Source organism: Cavia porcellus, unplaced genomic scaffold (genome assembly GCF_034190915.1).
Source record: "Cavia porcellus strain 051 isolate PalLab524CR breed Dunkin Hartley unplaced genomic scaffold, mCavPor4.1 scaffold_6, whole genome shotgun sequence".
Lineage (NCBI taxonomy): Eukaryota > Metazoa > Chordata > Mammalia > Rodentia > Caviidae > Cavia > Cavia porcellus.
This window is the reverse complement of record NW_026947489.1, coordinates 22,152,115-22,167,665: the sequence shown is the minus strand read 5'-3', so window position 1 is coordinate 22,167,665 and position 15,551 is coordinate 22,152,115. Positions and strand designations below refer to the sequence as shown.

General features: G+C 54.3%; 1 protein-coding gene across 2 annotated transcripts; it reads left to right on the top strand.

Moving 5' to 3' along the window:
- Nucleotides 1-1,197: 1,197 nt before the first annotated feature.
- Nucleotides 1,198-15,528, top strand: Unc45a (unc-45 myosin chaperone A). 2 transcript variants are annotated; one of them, XM_005006272.4, is made up of 20 exons: nt 1,198-1,351; nt 1,556-1,717; nt 1,916-1,952; nt 2,240-2,415; nt 5,146-5,238; nt 5,830-5,997; nt 7,019-7,187; nt 7,510-7,680; nt 9,515-9,686; nt 10,525-10,825; nt 11,356-11,450; nt 11,662-11,803; nt 12,021-12,161; nt 12,326-12,453; nt 12,542-12,608; nt 12,967-13,080; nt 13,278-13,393; nt 14,243-14,360; nt 14,466-14,621; nt 14,737-15,528. In XM_005006272.4, exons 1-20 carry the CDS (start codon nt 1,346-1,348, stop codon nt 14,992-14,994), a joined length of 2,790 nt encoding a protein of 929 aa, XP_005006329.1. In that variant the 5' UTR covers nt 1,198-1,345; the 3' UTR covers nt 14,995-15,528. The 2 variants fall into 2 exon arrangements, with proteins under 2 accessions (XP_005006329.1, XP_003475533.2); XM_003475485.5 differs by having other exon boundaries at nt 1,260-1,396.
- The last annotated feature ends 23 nt before the right edge of the window (nt 15,529-15,551 follow it).

Sequence of the window (15,551 nt, the reverse complement as noted above, 5' to 3'; positions counted from 1 at the left end):
GCTGCTCTTCAGTTGGAGGACCCTGGCCCAGCCCACCTCACATTCAGGTACAGTCTCGTCCCCCATGTGCGGTCTGCCCCACGAACAGGGAGGGAACTGCCCTTCCCTTCCGGAGGGGTAGATCTAGTACAGTGGGATGTGGTCAACACACCTGGTCGTCTCCACCCCTCTCATCTCTCTCTTCAGTACTGGTCCACCACCCCTACTTGTGCCAGGCCACCCGGGATGCCGATGGCCGTCACCATACTGGTTTCTTTTGTCCTCGGCTCTCCGATTCTCGGGAGGAGGCCTACTGCTGCCATCTGCCGGCTGCAGGGAGCTCCTGCTGCACGCGCGCTGAATTCGAAGCCCTGTACCAGGTCAACCTGTCGGCTGTTCCACCCCCACGCATCCTCAGGTGAGAGCACCAACCCCGCAGTCAGGGTTGGTCAGAGCACCATCCCCGCAGAGATAGACAGGGCAGTGCAGTATCTTTGGCTGTGTTCTCAAATTCGGGGATGAGGAGACTTGTAGCTTGCAGATTAGTGGAGGGACAGAGCAAAGCGACAATCACATAAATGGTGATTCAAAAAACTGTGAAGGTAGCCGGGCTCACGTGTATTCCTCGCATTCTGGGAGGCTGAGGCAGGAAGATCACAAATTGAACCCTTGCCTGGGGAGCTTTGCGACTTGGCCGAGACCCTGTCTCAGAATTAAAAATAAAAAAGGACTGAGAATGTAGCTCACTGTGAAGACCCTGGGTTCAATCTCCAGTACTGGAGAGGGGTGGTCAGGAGACTATGAAAGCCGGAAGATAACAGGGAGGCCCATGCCTCTGTGTTGGGGGCACAGTGGTGGGTCTTGGTGTCAGTCAACACTGAGAATCAAATACTCTGTGGATTACACACATTATAAGTGGGCGGCTCAAGGTATTCCTGAGCTCCTGTATTTGTTTGCAAATGTCTGAACGAAAGTCTGCATTTGCCCAGGGCTGGGATCCTGCACTTTTGCAGGATCCTGATACTCTCCCTCCCTTCTACCACAGGGGCCCCGGGTCGCTCTTGGCGCTGGGCCTCTATAGCCTGCTGCTGGTGGCCCTGGTGACCGCCGACTTTGTGCACTTCTATCGCGGCCGCCGGCGGGGAAGAAACAGCAGCGGCCGCCCGTCTCGCCCTTCTTTCTCTACCGTGCGCCCCCTGCGGGTCCCGGCGAGAATAGACTAGGCTTGTCCCGGCCTCTCGCCCCTTGGCCCCGCCCCTTGGCCCCACCCCTATGACCCCGCTTCTGACGCAAGGGGCGGGGCGTCCAGCGTGCACCTCCCCAGCCGCAGACCTGCGCCTGCGCGGGCCGGAGTTTCAGCGCTGCGATGACTGTGAGTGGTCCTGGGACCCCCGAGCCCCGGCCCACCATCCCTGGGGTGCGTACTCAGCCTCCCGTCTGGCACCCCTCACACTGCTTGCCCGTTCCCGTGCTTCCCTCGGCCCCATCCCTTGCTTCCGTGGGACTTGTACCCTCCAACCCTCCTAGCTCCCCGGAGCCCCCACCCCACCACGTTCCCATCCCTACTCTCCGACAGGCCAGCTCGGCGGAGCAGCTGCGCAAGGAGGGCAACGAGCTGTTCAAATGCGGAGACTACGAGGGAGCCCTGACGGCCTACACCCAGGCCCTGGATCTGGGCGCCACGCCCCAGGACCGGGCCGTCCTGCACCGGAACCGGGCCGCCTGCCACCTCAAGCTGGTGAGGGCCGGAGCCGCTGTCCCCCTGCTTGCCCGACCGGGCTGGACACTCACTTTCCCTGGCCACTCTCGGTTGCCAATGTCTCAGTCTCAGGGTGGAGGGGCATCAATCGGGTGACTAAAGAACAAATCCCTCCGCTGCCAGCTAGTGCCTGGGAATGGAGGTGACTGTCTCAGGCTCCTGATCTTGCTTTTACAGGAAGAGTACGAGAAAGCAGAAACGGAGGCTTCTAAAGGTAGGAAAGTGGGCCCCGGGGTAGCCGTGAGTGGGGCTTCTGCTGTGGGCAGGGACTCTGGGACCACCGCTCCGTCTTCTGCCTTGGTCCTGTGACAAGCTTGCTTGCTTTCTTTTCCACTTTTTCGGGCATTTCCTTTTCTGCAGCTGTCCTCACCTTGTGAGACTGGAGTACCGAGCCCCACTTCCGTCTCCCCACCTTCCTTGGGTCCTCGAGATCTTTCCCTACTGCTCTTGCCTGGAGACGTTGGCCTCTTGGGTGCTGACGGAGCTCCTGTTTGTGCTCAGCCATTGACAAGGACGGTGGCGATGTGAAGGCCCTTTACCGGCGGAGTCAAGCCCTAGAGAAGCTGGGCCGCCTGGACCAGGCTGTCCTTGACCTACAGAGATGTGTGAGCCTCGAGCCCAAGAACAAAGTTTTCCAGGAGGCCCTGCGGAGCATTGGGGGGCAGATACAGGAGAAGGTATGCGGAACTCAGGAGAGCTCGGGGTACTGACCGGCAAAGGGACCCGGGTCGGGCTGTGGAAGTAGCTACTGGTGGCAGATGAGTGTAGGATGATACTCAGCTTTGCCATTGGTTAGGGGAAGTAAATTAAAACAACGATGTCTTCTGGTGGTCTGTTTGGCAGACATGTAAAGTTTGGACACTTCCTGAGGCAGACACCAGCAGTGAACCTGGAAGGACAAGGACGTTATGACTGGTGGGGGCGGGTGTAAATTGGTACAGCTCCTCTGGAGAGGATGTTTCCATGTCTATTACAGTGTTTACACATGGATTTATTTGCTGGGGATTAACCCAGGGCCTCACTTATGGTAGGCCAGTGCTCTGCCACTGAGCTATAGCCTCAGCCCCTTATTAACATTTTTAATGAACGTTTTCTATGGCCCAGTATGTTTACTTCTTATCATAGAAATCCTCATTCATGTGCACAAGTAGGTGTGTGCATATTTATCTCAGCCTCATTTGTAGAAAGGAAAACTTGGAATTTGTCTGTGTAATAGAATAGCAAAGTGGGTGATGCTCTTAGAGTTGTCTAGATTGTAGTTGATGAGAAGAGGTAGGTCCACACGTATCCACGCAGAAAGCTCTTTGACACTTGTTGAGTGAAAGAAATGCAAGCTATACAATAAAACGTAGGTGGGATGTTATTTATGGCGGAATGTTCTCCAGATGTATATCCAAACCAGTACTGCTTTTTGTGGGTGTGCTTGGATAATTACATATAAATACAAATGAGAAGTATTTTAAAATTTGTATGATAACTTTGCGACTCTTGAGGAAAGGAATGGGATTGAGCTTTCTTTCCAAAGAGACTGATTTGTCTTTTTCCTTTTTATCGGTACCGGGGATCGAACTCACAACTGTCTGCTTTACAAGGCAGGCGCTTATGCTGCTGAGCTAAATCTCCAGCCCCTGTTTTGTCTGTTTTTTAAATTGGGAGATATCATTGTGGTGTATATCTTGTTTTTGCTTTTTTAATGTAATATATAGGTATATATCAATCTTTTTTTGTGTGTGTGAGACAGGGTCTCTCTATGCAGTCCAGGCAGGCCTGGAGCTCACTTTGTAGCCAGGCTGGTCTCATACTTGCAACGATCCTCCTGTCTTAGCCTCCCTAGTGCTGGGATTATAGGCGTGAGCCACCATGCCCGGCATATCAGTCATACATATCAAAAGGCACTAGATATTGAAACCAGGGCCTTCACACTAAGCTATATCCTCAGCCCTTTGTTTTGTTTTGTTTTGTTTTTTTGAGAGAGGATTTCACTATATTTCCCACATTAACTCTTACAATCCTCCTCTCTCAGCCTCCCAGAGTGCTGAGATTACAGATATGCCTGGCTCTTTTTATTTGAGATAGGGTCTTGCTAAGTTCCCCAGGCTACCCTTAAACTTGTGATCCTCTGTTTCAGCCTCTCAGACAGTAGAGGTTACAATTTTGTGCCACTGTATTGTAGCAGATACATTTTTATTTTTATGCTTTGGTACGGGGGATTGAATTCAGGACCTTGTGCTTGCCAGGCAGGCACTGTGGCACTTAGCTATATACCTGGCCACCAGTATTTTTTTTTTATTTGTTTTTTTGTCTTTTTCTTTTTTATCGGTACCAGGGATCGAACTCACGACTGCCTGCTTGCAAGGCAGGCGCTTATGCCACTGAGCTAAATCCCCAGCCCCCAACCACCAGTATTTTTAAATTGAGTTACAACAATGAATTGAAAGGGTCCCGGGGGGGTAGTCTAATCACCTACCTGGCAAGCACAAGGTCATGAGTTCAATACCTGGTACAAAAATAAAAAGGGGTGGGGAATAAATTGAAGGACCATCATGAGCTATAACCAAGCTTGAATTAACCAAATAATTTGGCTAATGATAGTTAAAATGCTGTCATAGTGGGAACAACTATGAACTTCCAGTTTATTGAAAGGTTGATCCTTGGGTAAGCAAGTAGCTTTCCTCCCGCTGCCAATTCTTGAGTGGCAGCAGCTGACTAGAATGCTCTGTTGAGAATGGTTAGGATGAAGATTTTCTGAGGTTAGCCAGAGGCCACGCTGTGATCAATTAATTATGTCTGCCTGGATGCAAAGAGGGAAGAAGGAGTGGTGCACTTGGGATTTATGACTCTGTGTCCAGGACTCTGGGAGGGGAGGGGAAGAGGTTTAGAATGATCTTGCCCATGCAGATTAGTTTTTAAAACTGTTAAGAGAATTCTGGCTGGGAATGGCGGTTCACATCTGTAATCCCCATACTTTGGAAACTGAGGCAAAGGAGTCACCATGAGTTCAATGGCAGCCTTCGCTACATACAAGTTCAAGACCACCCTTAGCAACATAGTGAGGCCCTGTCTCAAAAAAAAAAACCCACCAAAGCGGGAGGCCAAGGGAATGTTGACAGATCTCTACAAGACATAAATACGAGTTCAGTGCTGTGGCGGCACACGTGTATGTGTTTCTTTATGGCATTGCCTGCAGCAGTGGTGCTGTCCTAGTGGCCAAGCAGGAAGTAGATCAGAAGAAAATGGCTCCCAGCAAGTCTGTTCCTGCCCGGCGTGCCATGGCTCTGGGCCTGAACCAGCCTCCTCCCTGCTTCCCAGCGATGGGAGTCAGGCTTCAGAGAGCCAGGGAGGACAAGCAGGGACATGTTGGCTCTGACCAGGAATGGTAACTTCTGCATCTTGCTGGCCCATTGTAGGTACGATACATGTCCTCGACAGATGCCAAGGTGGAGCAGATGTTCCAGATCTTGCTGGACCCAGACGAGAAAGGCACTGAGAAGAAACAGAAGGTACATCCCTGGTCAGGACCAGTGGGCTGAGCCCCCCACTGCAGCCATCATCCTCAGCCTCGTTCAGCTGTGTGGGTCTCAAACCTCCTGGCCTGGGTCACATGTCCTACATGGTCCTCTAAGGACCTGGGGCCTTGCGGCCGTGAACCAGGAAAGGGAACCCATTCACAGAGTGCCCCTGGCCAGGGGCTGAGCCAGAGTTGGGTGTACAGAGGTGATTGGGCACTGCTGTGCCCTTCAGTCTGTGCCAGGGACTCAGTTCACCAGGACTCATTTCCTGTCATCAATCCTAAGAGCAGGTTGGTTCTCCTCCATAAGAAGCTGAAGTTTCAGGGCTGGGAATTTAGCTCAGTGGTATAAGTGCCTGCGTTGCAAGCAGGCAGTCGTGGGTTCGATCCCTGGTACCAATAAAAAGGAAAAAGACAAAAAAAAAAAAAAAAAAAAAAAAAAGAAGCTGACGTTTACTTGGGTTTTTGGCCACTGTCACTCAGCTGCTAAGTGGGAGCTCGGATGTCCCAGCTTGGGGCTTCTGCATGCTGTGCCCTGTGCTGGGCGCAGTATCACAGTCACAGTGCACTTCCTCTGACGTAGGCTTCCCAGAACCTGGTGGTGCTGGCACGGGAGGATGCTGGAGCTGAGAAGATCTTCCGGAATAATGGAGTTCAGCTCCTGCAGCGCCTGCTGGACACAGGAGAGACAGACCTCATGCTGGCAGCCTTGCGCACGCTAGTTGGCATTTGCTCTGAGCACCAGTCCCGGGTAGGTGAGGTAGAGGTCTGTCTGTCCATCCACTCACCCACCTATCCATCCATTTGTGCTTCTACCCCTCCCCTTATTCCAGAAAGAATTTAAGGCAGCAGGTAGGAGACAGAGGAGGAGAAAGAAAAATGGCACCAAAAAGGTCCATGAGTTAGGGAGAGGGTACAGCCAGGAAAGACAAGAGCAGCCTCCAGCACCTGGGCCTGCTTCCCTGCAGCCAGCTCCCAGACGGGCTAGCCAGGTGCCCGGGTTCACATGGTGAAACTCAGACAGGCACCTGCCCTGGCCTGTGTCTAGATGAGACCGGCTTTTCCTCAGCTAATGATGGAGTCACAGGTCCCTCACAGCATTTTTACCATTGAGATGGTGACCTGAGTCTAGCACAGACTGGAGTCTCTAGCAAAGACAGTTCTGTTCCTGGGACACTATGGTGAAATCCATGTCCCCAGCTCTCACCTAAGTGGCTTAATTCAGAGGACAGGAACTTGACCCTTGGGTACTTGGAGAGGTGCCTACAGTTTCTGATTAGATGTGGAGTGGGAAGTGCTCAGTATAGAATGCTTAGCCAAGTACAGACTGTATTTCTGGGCCAACCCGTTTACTTTCTGTTACTTTTCATGTGGTCCTGGATTCTCCAGCCCAGAAAGGAGGTGGGGGCCTTGCAGGCACATCGTGTGCATGTCCATATCCCCAGGTGGTGTTGGACCGCAGGGCTGGAACTGGGGAGAAACGAGGTGTCCGTAGGCTTTGCAGCCGGATTTCTGCATCTCCTTTGGAGACCTGAGCCAAAGTAGCTGTTTCTAGGGCACGGTCCCTGTGCCTTCTGGTTGTGTACTGGTCTTCAGCAATCCTTCCCACCAAAAACCGTCCTGTTGGGGTACTGTCAGACAGGCCTATGTTCTCCTTCCTGGGCACTGAGCATTCCTGCCAGCTGTTGCTTTGGGTTGTGCACTCCAGCTGCCAGGTAGCAGTCTGTGTGGCTGCTCTGTGCCAACCTGAGGCTGTCTGCTCCTCTCCCCAGACAGTGGCAACCCTGAGTGTGCTGGGAACTCGGCGTGTGGTGTCCATCCTGGGCGTAGAAAACCAGGCCGTGTCCCTGGCTGCCTGCCACCTGCTGCAGGTGATGTTTGATGCCCTCAGGGAAGGTGTCAAGAAAGGCTTCCGAGGCAAGGAGGGCGCCATCATCGTGGGTGAGTGGAGGCCAGCCTGGGGCTGTGTTGAGGTTTCTGTCACAGGGGACGGGAGCCAGGCCAGCTCTTTTGGGACTAGACTTGCAGTTGCACATTGCTCAGATTTTGAGTCTAAGCAGCCAGGGTGTCCGTAGGGGAGGCTGCAGCTCAGGCCAGAGCCCAGCATGCAGGGACCCTTTCCCTGGATCACCCTGGCTAGGTGAGAGAGTTAAGGGTCACAGAGGGTGGTTACTGTAGAGCCCAAAAGTGTTCCTTTTGTTGTTTGGGAGCTGCTGAGCTTGAACCGAGGCCTCTACTGACCCTGTGTGTGTCCTGTTGTCAGAGCCCGGCCGGGAACTGAAGGTCCTCATCACTAACCTCCTAGAGCTGCTGACTGAGGTGGGTGTCTCTGGCCAGGGCCGAGACAATGCCCTGACCCTCCTGATCAAAATGGTGCCCCGGAAGTCTCCTAAGGACCCCGACAATAGCCTCACTCTCTGGATCATTGACCAAGGTAGGTGATACAGTTTATGGAAGCTTGCTTAAGTGGCTGAGGTCTGTGTGTCCCCAGAAGTGGTAAGGAAAGTACTAACGGAGTGTGGACCTTACGTGGCCTATGTAGGGCTCTCAGGGAGTCTAAGCTTAGGTTCTGTGTATGCACATGTGTATGTACAAATGCACGTACACTGGGCAGGCCTGTGAGCAGATTAATGGAGGCTGGAGTAGCTTCCTGGGGCTGAAGTTTTGGTTGGTTGGTTGGTTGATCTTTTAGACACAAGGTCTCACCATGTAGTTCAGGTTGGCCTTGAACTTACAGCAACTCTCCTGCTTCAGCCTCTTGAATGATGGTATTACAAGTGTGTGCCACCACACCCAGCTTGGTTTTTGTTTGTTTTTTTAAGTGAACATGGCAAGATTTTATTGTCTTCATAGAAACAAAAAATGAAAGTTAAAACCGGATCGCTTGGCCCTTTGTCTTTTTATTTCCTTCCAGTTAAAAATATTGCATGTCTTAATAGCCAGCATTCTCTTAGATCTGCATTTGGGTTCAACCCAGTCAAGCCTCAGCACGATCTTTGTAGTTTTGCCCTTTTTCCAGAAAATCAGCTTAGCCTGTCACCCATAGCTGCTCTGCTTCCTGTCATAATGCCGCTTTCCCTGGACATACAGAGAATCTTTGCCTTTCTTGTACTGTGTCACTTTGTTGGGTCGGTGCTTGCCACTCTTGAAGTTTGCTGGGGGCCAGGGATACAGCCCAGCAGCACACTGCCTGCCTGGCAAGCATGAGGTCATGAGTTTGATTCCCCAGTACCAAAAAAAAACCCCAGAAAGTTCGCTGGGGTTTAGGAACATTCACCACACTTGCAAGAGTGCTATCAGCAAGGAAAGAAAGCTTTTTTTTTTTTAAAATGCTGGCAAAGTTTTGCCAAAAGTAGGAAAAGAGGGCTGAGGAGATAGCTTAGCGGCATAAGTGCCTGCCTGACAAGCACAAGGTCCTGAGTTCAATTCCAGGTACCAGAAAAAAAAAAAAAGGGTATGGAAAGAAACAGGTTGTGAAGAGTGAATTTGAGCCAAGTAAAATTAGGAAAAGAAAAGGAGTATACCATATAGCATTGGGCAGCCCACAGTGGCCTACGCTTTTTTTTTTTTTTTTTTTTTTTGAGATAGGGTCTCACTATATAGTCCAGGCTGGCCTGCAATTTGCTATGTAGCTGGAGGTGGTCTCAAACATGTGGTCCTCTTGCCTCAGCCTTCCGTGTGTTGAGAGTACAGTCATGTGCCACCAAGCCTGGTAGTTTGGTTTTTGAAACAGCACTTAGTTATGTATACCAGGCCGGCCTGGAACCCACGATCCCCCTGCCTCAGCCTCTCAGGCCTGGGATCACAGGTTTGTACCACCAGGCACAGCTAAGTCTTTAATGGTTGAGGTGAACATGTATTCTCTTCTCGTATCAATCCATACTTCTCTTTTGCACACAAAGATACATAAGCAAAGCCTTTGAACATATCTGTGAGGTCCCTGTATATACCCCGTCTCCATCATCCTGGTGTCTCTGCAGGGCTTGAGTATCCTTTTCCCCTTAGGATTACAAAGCAGGAGTGGCAAAGCCCGGAGCACTGTGTCACTGCAGCGCTGGCACGCAGAGCTCCCATGTGTATCTCCCCTGTGGCACAGCTGCTCCCCAGGGTAGCGGATGGGCTGGCCAGGTCCCCATGTGCCTTGCTGCCACCTCTGACCTTTGCAGTCTCCTAGCTGAGCAGGCTCCTGCTTCCATGTGTCTCCTGGAAGCCACCTCCCTTTCCCTGCAGATGGAGGTGCTGGTGTCCTAAGTGGGTGCCTTTTTTAGGTCTGAAAAAGATCCTGCAGGTGGGGGGCTCCCTGCAGGACCCTGCCGGGGAACTTGCAGTGACAGCCAACAGCCGAATGAGCGCCTCCATTCTGCTCAGCAAGCTCTTCGATGACCTGAAGTGTGACGCCGAGCGAGAGAATTTCCACCGACTCTGTGAGAGTTATATCAAGTAAGGCCGGCCCTCCATCACCAGGGTTAGGGCAGCGGAGTGCGGACTGGTAGGAGCCACAGCGGTGAAGGGCTAACAGCAGGGAGAGCAGCTTGGACAGCGCTAGCGGACGTGTGACAGAGTCCAAGGCCCACTTCTTATTTTCTTCATCTGAGACAGGGTCTTGCCATTTTGCCGGGTTGGCCTTGGCCCGCTGCCTCAGCCCCCTGAGGAGTGGGGAGCACAGGTGTAGGCGCTGTGCCCGGCCCACGCCTTGTTCCCAAAGTAAGCAGGGCAGGGAGCTTTGCTCAGATTAATTTCCAGGAGTGCGAACAGTACATCCAGCACAGACTGTGATTATGAAGCACGGACTGTATGTGTCCCAATCCAAGAGGGATACGTGCCAGTCCTCAGCTAAAAGGAGCTGTCGGGGGAGACTGAGGATATGTTACGGGACAAACAGCAGGATCTTGGGACAGGCAGCCAGCGGCCGGGGATAGGGAGAGTGGCCTGTGTGTTACCAGGGAATGCGTGCTTGGAAGTGGAAAGAAAACTGGTGCCAGGCGCGTGTGTGGTACCAGACTGAAGGCTGAAGCAGGAGGCTTGCAAGCAGGAGTGCTGCCTAGGAGCAGGAGCTTAGCAAGACCTTGCCTCAAGACAGGCATGTAGCTCAGCGTGAAGCCCTTGGTCCCATCCCCAGGACCTTGCAAAAAGAAAGAAATGGGTGGCAGCCATCCAGATGCAAAGTTTCCCATGGCAGTTTTTCTTTTTTAAACTATTTCTGGACAGTAGAGGGGAATAGCAGGAAAGTCTCTTTATGTGTGCCTTGGTGTGACCGCTGTCACCCTGTGTCCCTCAGGAGCTGGTTTGAAGGCCAAGGGCTGGCTGGGAAGCTGCGGGCCATCCAGACGGTGTCCTGCCTCCTGCAGGGCCCATGTGATGCCGGCAACCGGGCCTTGGAGCTAAGCGGGGTCATGGAGAGCGTGATCGCCCTGTGTGCCTCCGAGCAGGAGGAGGAGCAGCTGGTGGCTGTGGAGGCGCTGATCCACGCGGCTGGCAAGGCCAAGCGGGCCTCGTTCATCACTGCCAGTGGCGTCTCACTGCTGAAGGACCTGTACAAGCGTAGCGAGAAGGACAGCATCCGGATCCGGGCGCTGGTGGTGAGGTGATGGGTGGGCTACAGGACCCCACCAGGGCCAGAGGCCTGGGACTGCTTCCTCCCAGCCCAGGGCTTCTGGTCAGGTCAGGTGAGCCACATACAGAGAAAAAACAGCTGCAGGGTTCACACAGTGTCCCTGGGAGCTGGTGGTCTGGGCTCAGCTGCTGTGGACCTCCTCTGGCAGAGGCCTGGATCTCTGTGTCCCATAAGGACCCGACTGCCCAAAACCTCTATCTTTTCTCTGTGAGTGTCTTGGCTTCGCTTGCAGAGGGCTTTTTCATATAGCATAGGAAGGGACAGCAGTTCTCAGTGAAGACTGGGAAGGGCTGGACGCTGCAGTGACCACTGACATCCTGTGTCATGTGGCCACTCAGTAGGTGATCGTGCTGCCCAATGCTGCAGGGTGGCCTGGCAGGATGTGCTGGTCAGTGTGGTGATCTCCAGAAGACCACATGGGAGGCCTAGGCTAGGGCTGAGGTCACTTCCAGCCTCTGTCCCACAGCCAGGCAACTGTTCTGTCTGCTCCCCCAGGGACTCTGCAAGCTCGGCTCGGCTGGCGGGACTGACTTTAGCATGAAGCAGTTCGCCGAAGGTTCCACTCTCAAACTGGCCAAGCAGTGTCGGAAGTGAGTTGTGTGGCTTGGTTGTGGCTCCACACCTGTCTGATTGCTCAAGAGGGCAGGTCTTGGGGCTCCTTCTGATGACCAGCAGCCCCAGCCAGACCCCTGGGATCCTGGCACGTGACCTGCTTCCATCGTGTTGAGGGAGCCCCTGTTTTGTGCTTATTTGCTTTGTGCTCTCAAGTCTGACACTCTCCCCTGCCCTGCGTGTCCCCAGGTGGCTCTGCAATGAGCAGATTGACGCAGGCACGCGGCGCTGGGCCGTGGAGGGCCTGGCTTACCTCACCTTTGACGCTGATGTGAAAGAAGAATTTGTGGAGGATGGGGCCGCTCTAAAGGCACTCTTCCAGCTCAGCAGGGTAGCTCCTGGTTTCCTACTGTCACCCCGGGGACCCTGTCCCAGGAAGGAAGGTGGCTACTTTGTGGGTGTGGGCATCAGCAGAGTCCGGAAGGGTGACTTCTCTGGAGGGACTGAGGATGGAGGCTGGGGTTCTCTGAGTCCAGGGGCTGGGGAGGTCCAGGGGTCTGGTCTTCCTGTGCCCGCTTGCCCTGCTGAATGCCCCTCTGCCTTGGCAGTCTGAGGAGAGGTCTGTGCTCTTTGCGGTGGCCTCGGCCCTGGTTAACTGTACTAACAGCTACGACTACGAGGAACCTGACCCCAAGATGGTGGAGCTGGCCAAGTATGCCAAACAGCATGTGCCTGAGCAGCATCCCAAGGTGAGGACCACTGGAAGGCAGGCCTCCCGGTTCCTGAGTCCTTTGGCCCAGGGCATCTGCCTGCAAGCCGGCCATCTCCCTTTGGTGAACATCAGTGTCCTTGGTGGGAAGGGTCCCTCTTCCAGTCCAGTGGTACCAGGGCCCTGAGCTGCCTCCCTCATTAGGACAAGCCTAGCTTCGTACAAGTGAGGGTGAAGAAGCTGCTGGCAGCTGGCGTGGTGTCAGCCATGACCTGCATGGTAAAGACCGAAAGCCCTGTGCTGACCAATTCCTGCCGAGAGCTGCTCTCCAGGTGAGCTGCCAGGGGCGCTGCACCCCCAGCTCCTGCCAGGCAGGGCCTGTGCTGTGGCCATCTTCAGCTTCCTGCTCTATCCCCGCAGGGTCTTCCTGGCTCTGGTGGAGGAGGTGGAGGACCGAGGCGTGGTGGTGGCTCAGGGTGGGGGCAAGGTAAGTGCTGTGCTTCCTGCCTGTGGCCTGGGACCCACTGGCTGCCATGCCTGAGGGCGGGCTTGGCAGGGCACAGAAAGACATGGTTAGTGAACAGCAGGACCATCTCCCTGAGGAGGGAGTAGGGCTGGCCTGGCTCCCCAGGGTCCCTCACTCCCTGTAGGTCTGAGGTCATCCCCTCACTGGCTTTTTTCCCTTCATGGCCCAGGTGTCCAGCCCAGGTCTGGCCCTGAATAGGTGTTGCAGCAGGTGCTAGGCCAGGATGAGCAGACCCAAGGGGTGCGGTCAGTCTGGAGAGATGGGAAGGCTGAGGGCACAGCCAGGGTCTGTCCTGGCACTGATGGGCTTGTTTCTCTAGGCACTGATCCCGCTGGCCCTGGAAGGTACCGAGGTGGGGCAGACCAAGGCTGCCCAGGCCCTCGCCAAGCTCACCATCACCTCCAACCCAGAGATGACCTTTCCTGGTGAGCGGGTGCGTGCCATCTTCCCTGGGCCTGTCCTCTCCTGCAACCCCTTCCTGGGCCCAGATGGCCACTGGCCAGGCCTCCCCTGAGACCAACAGGAAGCAGTGGCAGCCTGAGAAAGCCACTCTCAGGACTCCTGCCTGTAGGGTGACTGGGTCGTGGGGGCTGTGGCAAGTGGCTCTGACAGGTAGCGTTTGGATTGCAGATCTATGAGGTGGTCCGGCCCCTCGTCTCCCTGCTGCATCTTGACCGCTCAGGACTGCAGAACTTCGAGGCGCTCATGGCCCTAACAAACCTGGCTGGGATCAGCGAGAGGCTCCAGTGAGCACCTTACTCTAGGCACTGGGATTGTGATCTTCCCTGATAGCATTTACAGCTAAAAAGTATCCCCTGGTTATTGGTGTGCACATGTGTGTTACTGGGAACAGGCAAAGTCCTTTTTTATTTTTTATTATGAAACACAGCCTTAAAAGTCACTCAGTTACCTAGGCTGGGCTCAAACTTGTGATCTTCCTGCCCCAGCCTCTCAGAGTGCTGGGATTGCAGGCATGTGCCACCACATACAGCTGGTCCTTGGCTTCTCAGCCTCACAGTGACTTTCACATTGTGCATGTGAGGCAGGAGACACAATCTCAGTTCAAGTCCTGGGTTCACTCAATACCAGTGTGTGATCTCATGCAAATTACTTAACTTCTCTGCCTCAGTTTCTCCATGATTGAGATAATCATGATACCTAGCTCATGGAGTAGTGATGAGGACAAGTAAGTGAGAAAATCCATGGGAAAATATTCCACGCACAAGTGCCTGGCCTCTCACAGTGGGCCCAGCCAGGACTTTGGGCACATGGCTCGCCAACCAGCCACTTTCTCCCCTTGCAAGCTGATAAGACAGTCACCGCTGTGCCTTCACAGCAGGGTTATGGGGACCTAAATAAGACATTGCAAGGACTGGTTGGAAAGCCTGCAGATGATCTTGCCACCATCCCTGTCTCCCATCTCCTGGTTGTGAGCATTTTGCACAGATGTGTGCTTTTTCCAGGCCTGATCAGGAGACCAGAGCAGTGCAGTTCCTGCCTGGTGCAGAAGGACGTGGGCATTGCGGAGGGCTCTGTTCTGCAGGGCTCTGGGGGCCGAGGCTGTGTAGGTGCTGACACACCACCTCTGTCCGCAGACAGAAGATCCTGAAGGAGAAGGCTGTGCCCATGATCGAGGGCTACATGTTCGAGGAACATGAGATGCTCCGGCGGGCAGCCACAGAATGCATGTGTAACCTGGCCATGAACAAGGAGGTGCGTCCAACGCGGGAGCTTGTGACAGGCAGCAGTGCACAGGGAGCTGTGCTCAGCTTTGGCTTCAGGTCCAGCTGACACTGTCCCCTCCTGCCTGGGCCACAGGTACAGGACCTCTTTGAAGCAGAGGGCAATGACCGGCTAAAGCTGCTGGTGCTGTACAGCGGAGAGGATGACGAGCTGCTACGGAGGGCAGCTGCCGGGGGCCTGGCCATGCTTACCTCTGCACGACCCTCTCTGTGCAGCCGCATCCCCCAAGTGGTTAGTGCCCATGCACCCCGAAGCCCCGCCCCGGGAGGGTACGTCCTAGAGGATGAATGTGCTCCACTAGCATCAAGCCTGACACTGTTGGTCACACCTTTCCCGTTTCTCACAGACCACGCACTGGCTGGAGATCCTGCAGGCCCTGCTTCTGAGCCCCAACCAGGAGCTGCAGCACCGGGGTGCTGTGGTGGTGTTGAACATGGTGGAGGCCTCGAGGGAGATCGCCAGCACCCTGATGGAGAGCGAGGTGCTGGAGATCCTGTCGGTGCTGGCTAAGGGCAAGGAAGGGCCTGTTGCCAGGGCTGCTGCTGCTTGCCTGGTAAAGGCGGTGGAATACGGGCTTATCCAGCCTAACCAGGGTGCAGAGTGAGGGGCTCCCTTCCCCGAGGCTCAGGTGCACGCTTGCTATGACAGCACTGAGGAGGACAGAGGAGCTCTGGCTAACTGAGGCTGGGGTGCTGAGCACAGTGGCTCCCCCTCTGCCAGCTTTGATGTCCTCTTCCAAGTTAAGATCCACATTCAGCCACACTGCCGAAGCACGCCAGCACGGCCTCAAGCCTCACTTAGAAGGCACTGGTGTTTTCTGTACTCCAGAGAGCTGGGAGGGCCCGGTGCAGCCCTGCCCAGCCTGTGCATTCTGGGCCCGGGGCGCCTGGGTCTAGCACCTGTGCACATGCCTCACGCCTGCTGTAGGCCTGCCTGCTAGGGTACAGCGTGTGGGACTCAGATGTGTGCCCTGGCACTGAGCAGAGAAGGCTGCGGAGGGAGAAACAGGAGATGGGCAGGGTGGTTGGAGACCACCTCTGGAGAGGGCTTCCCAGGGGTCCTACCCCGCCTCGCTGTCGGAGGACCAGGGGGTGAGCCTAGGAAGCTAATCAATAAACTGCAGTTTTATGGAAATAAATCGTTTCACGGTACATTTTTCTA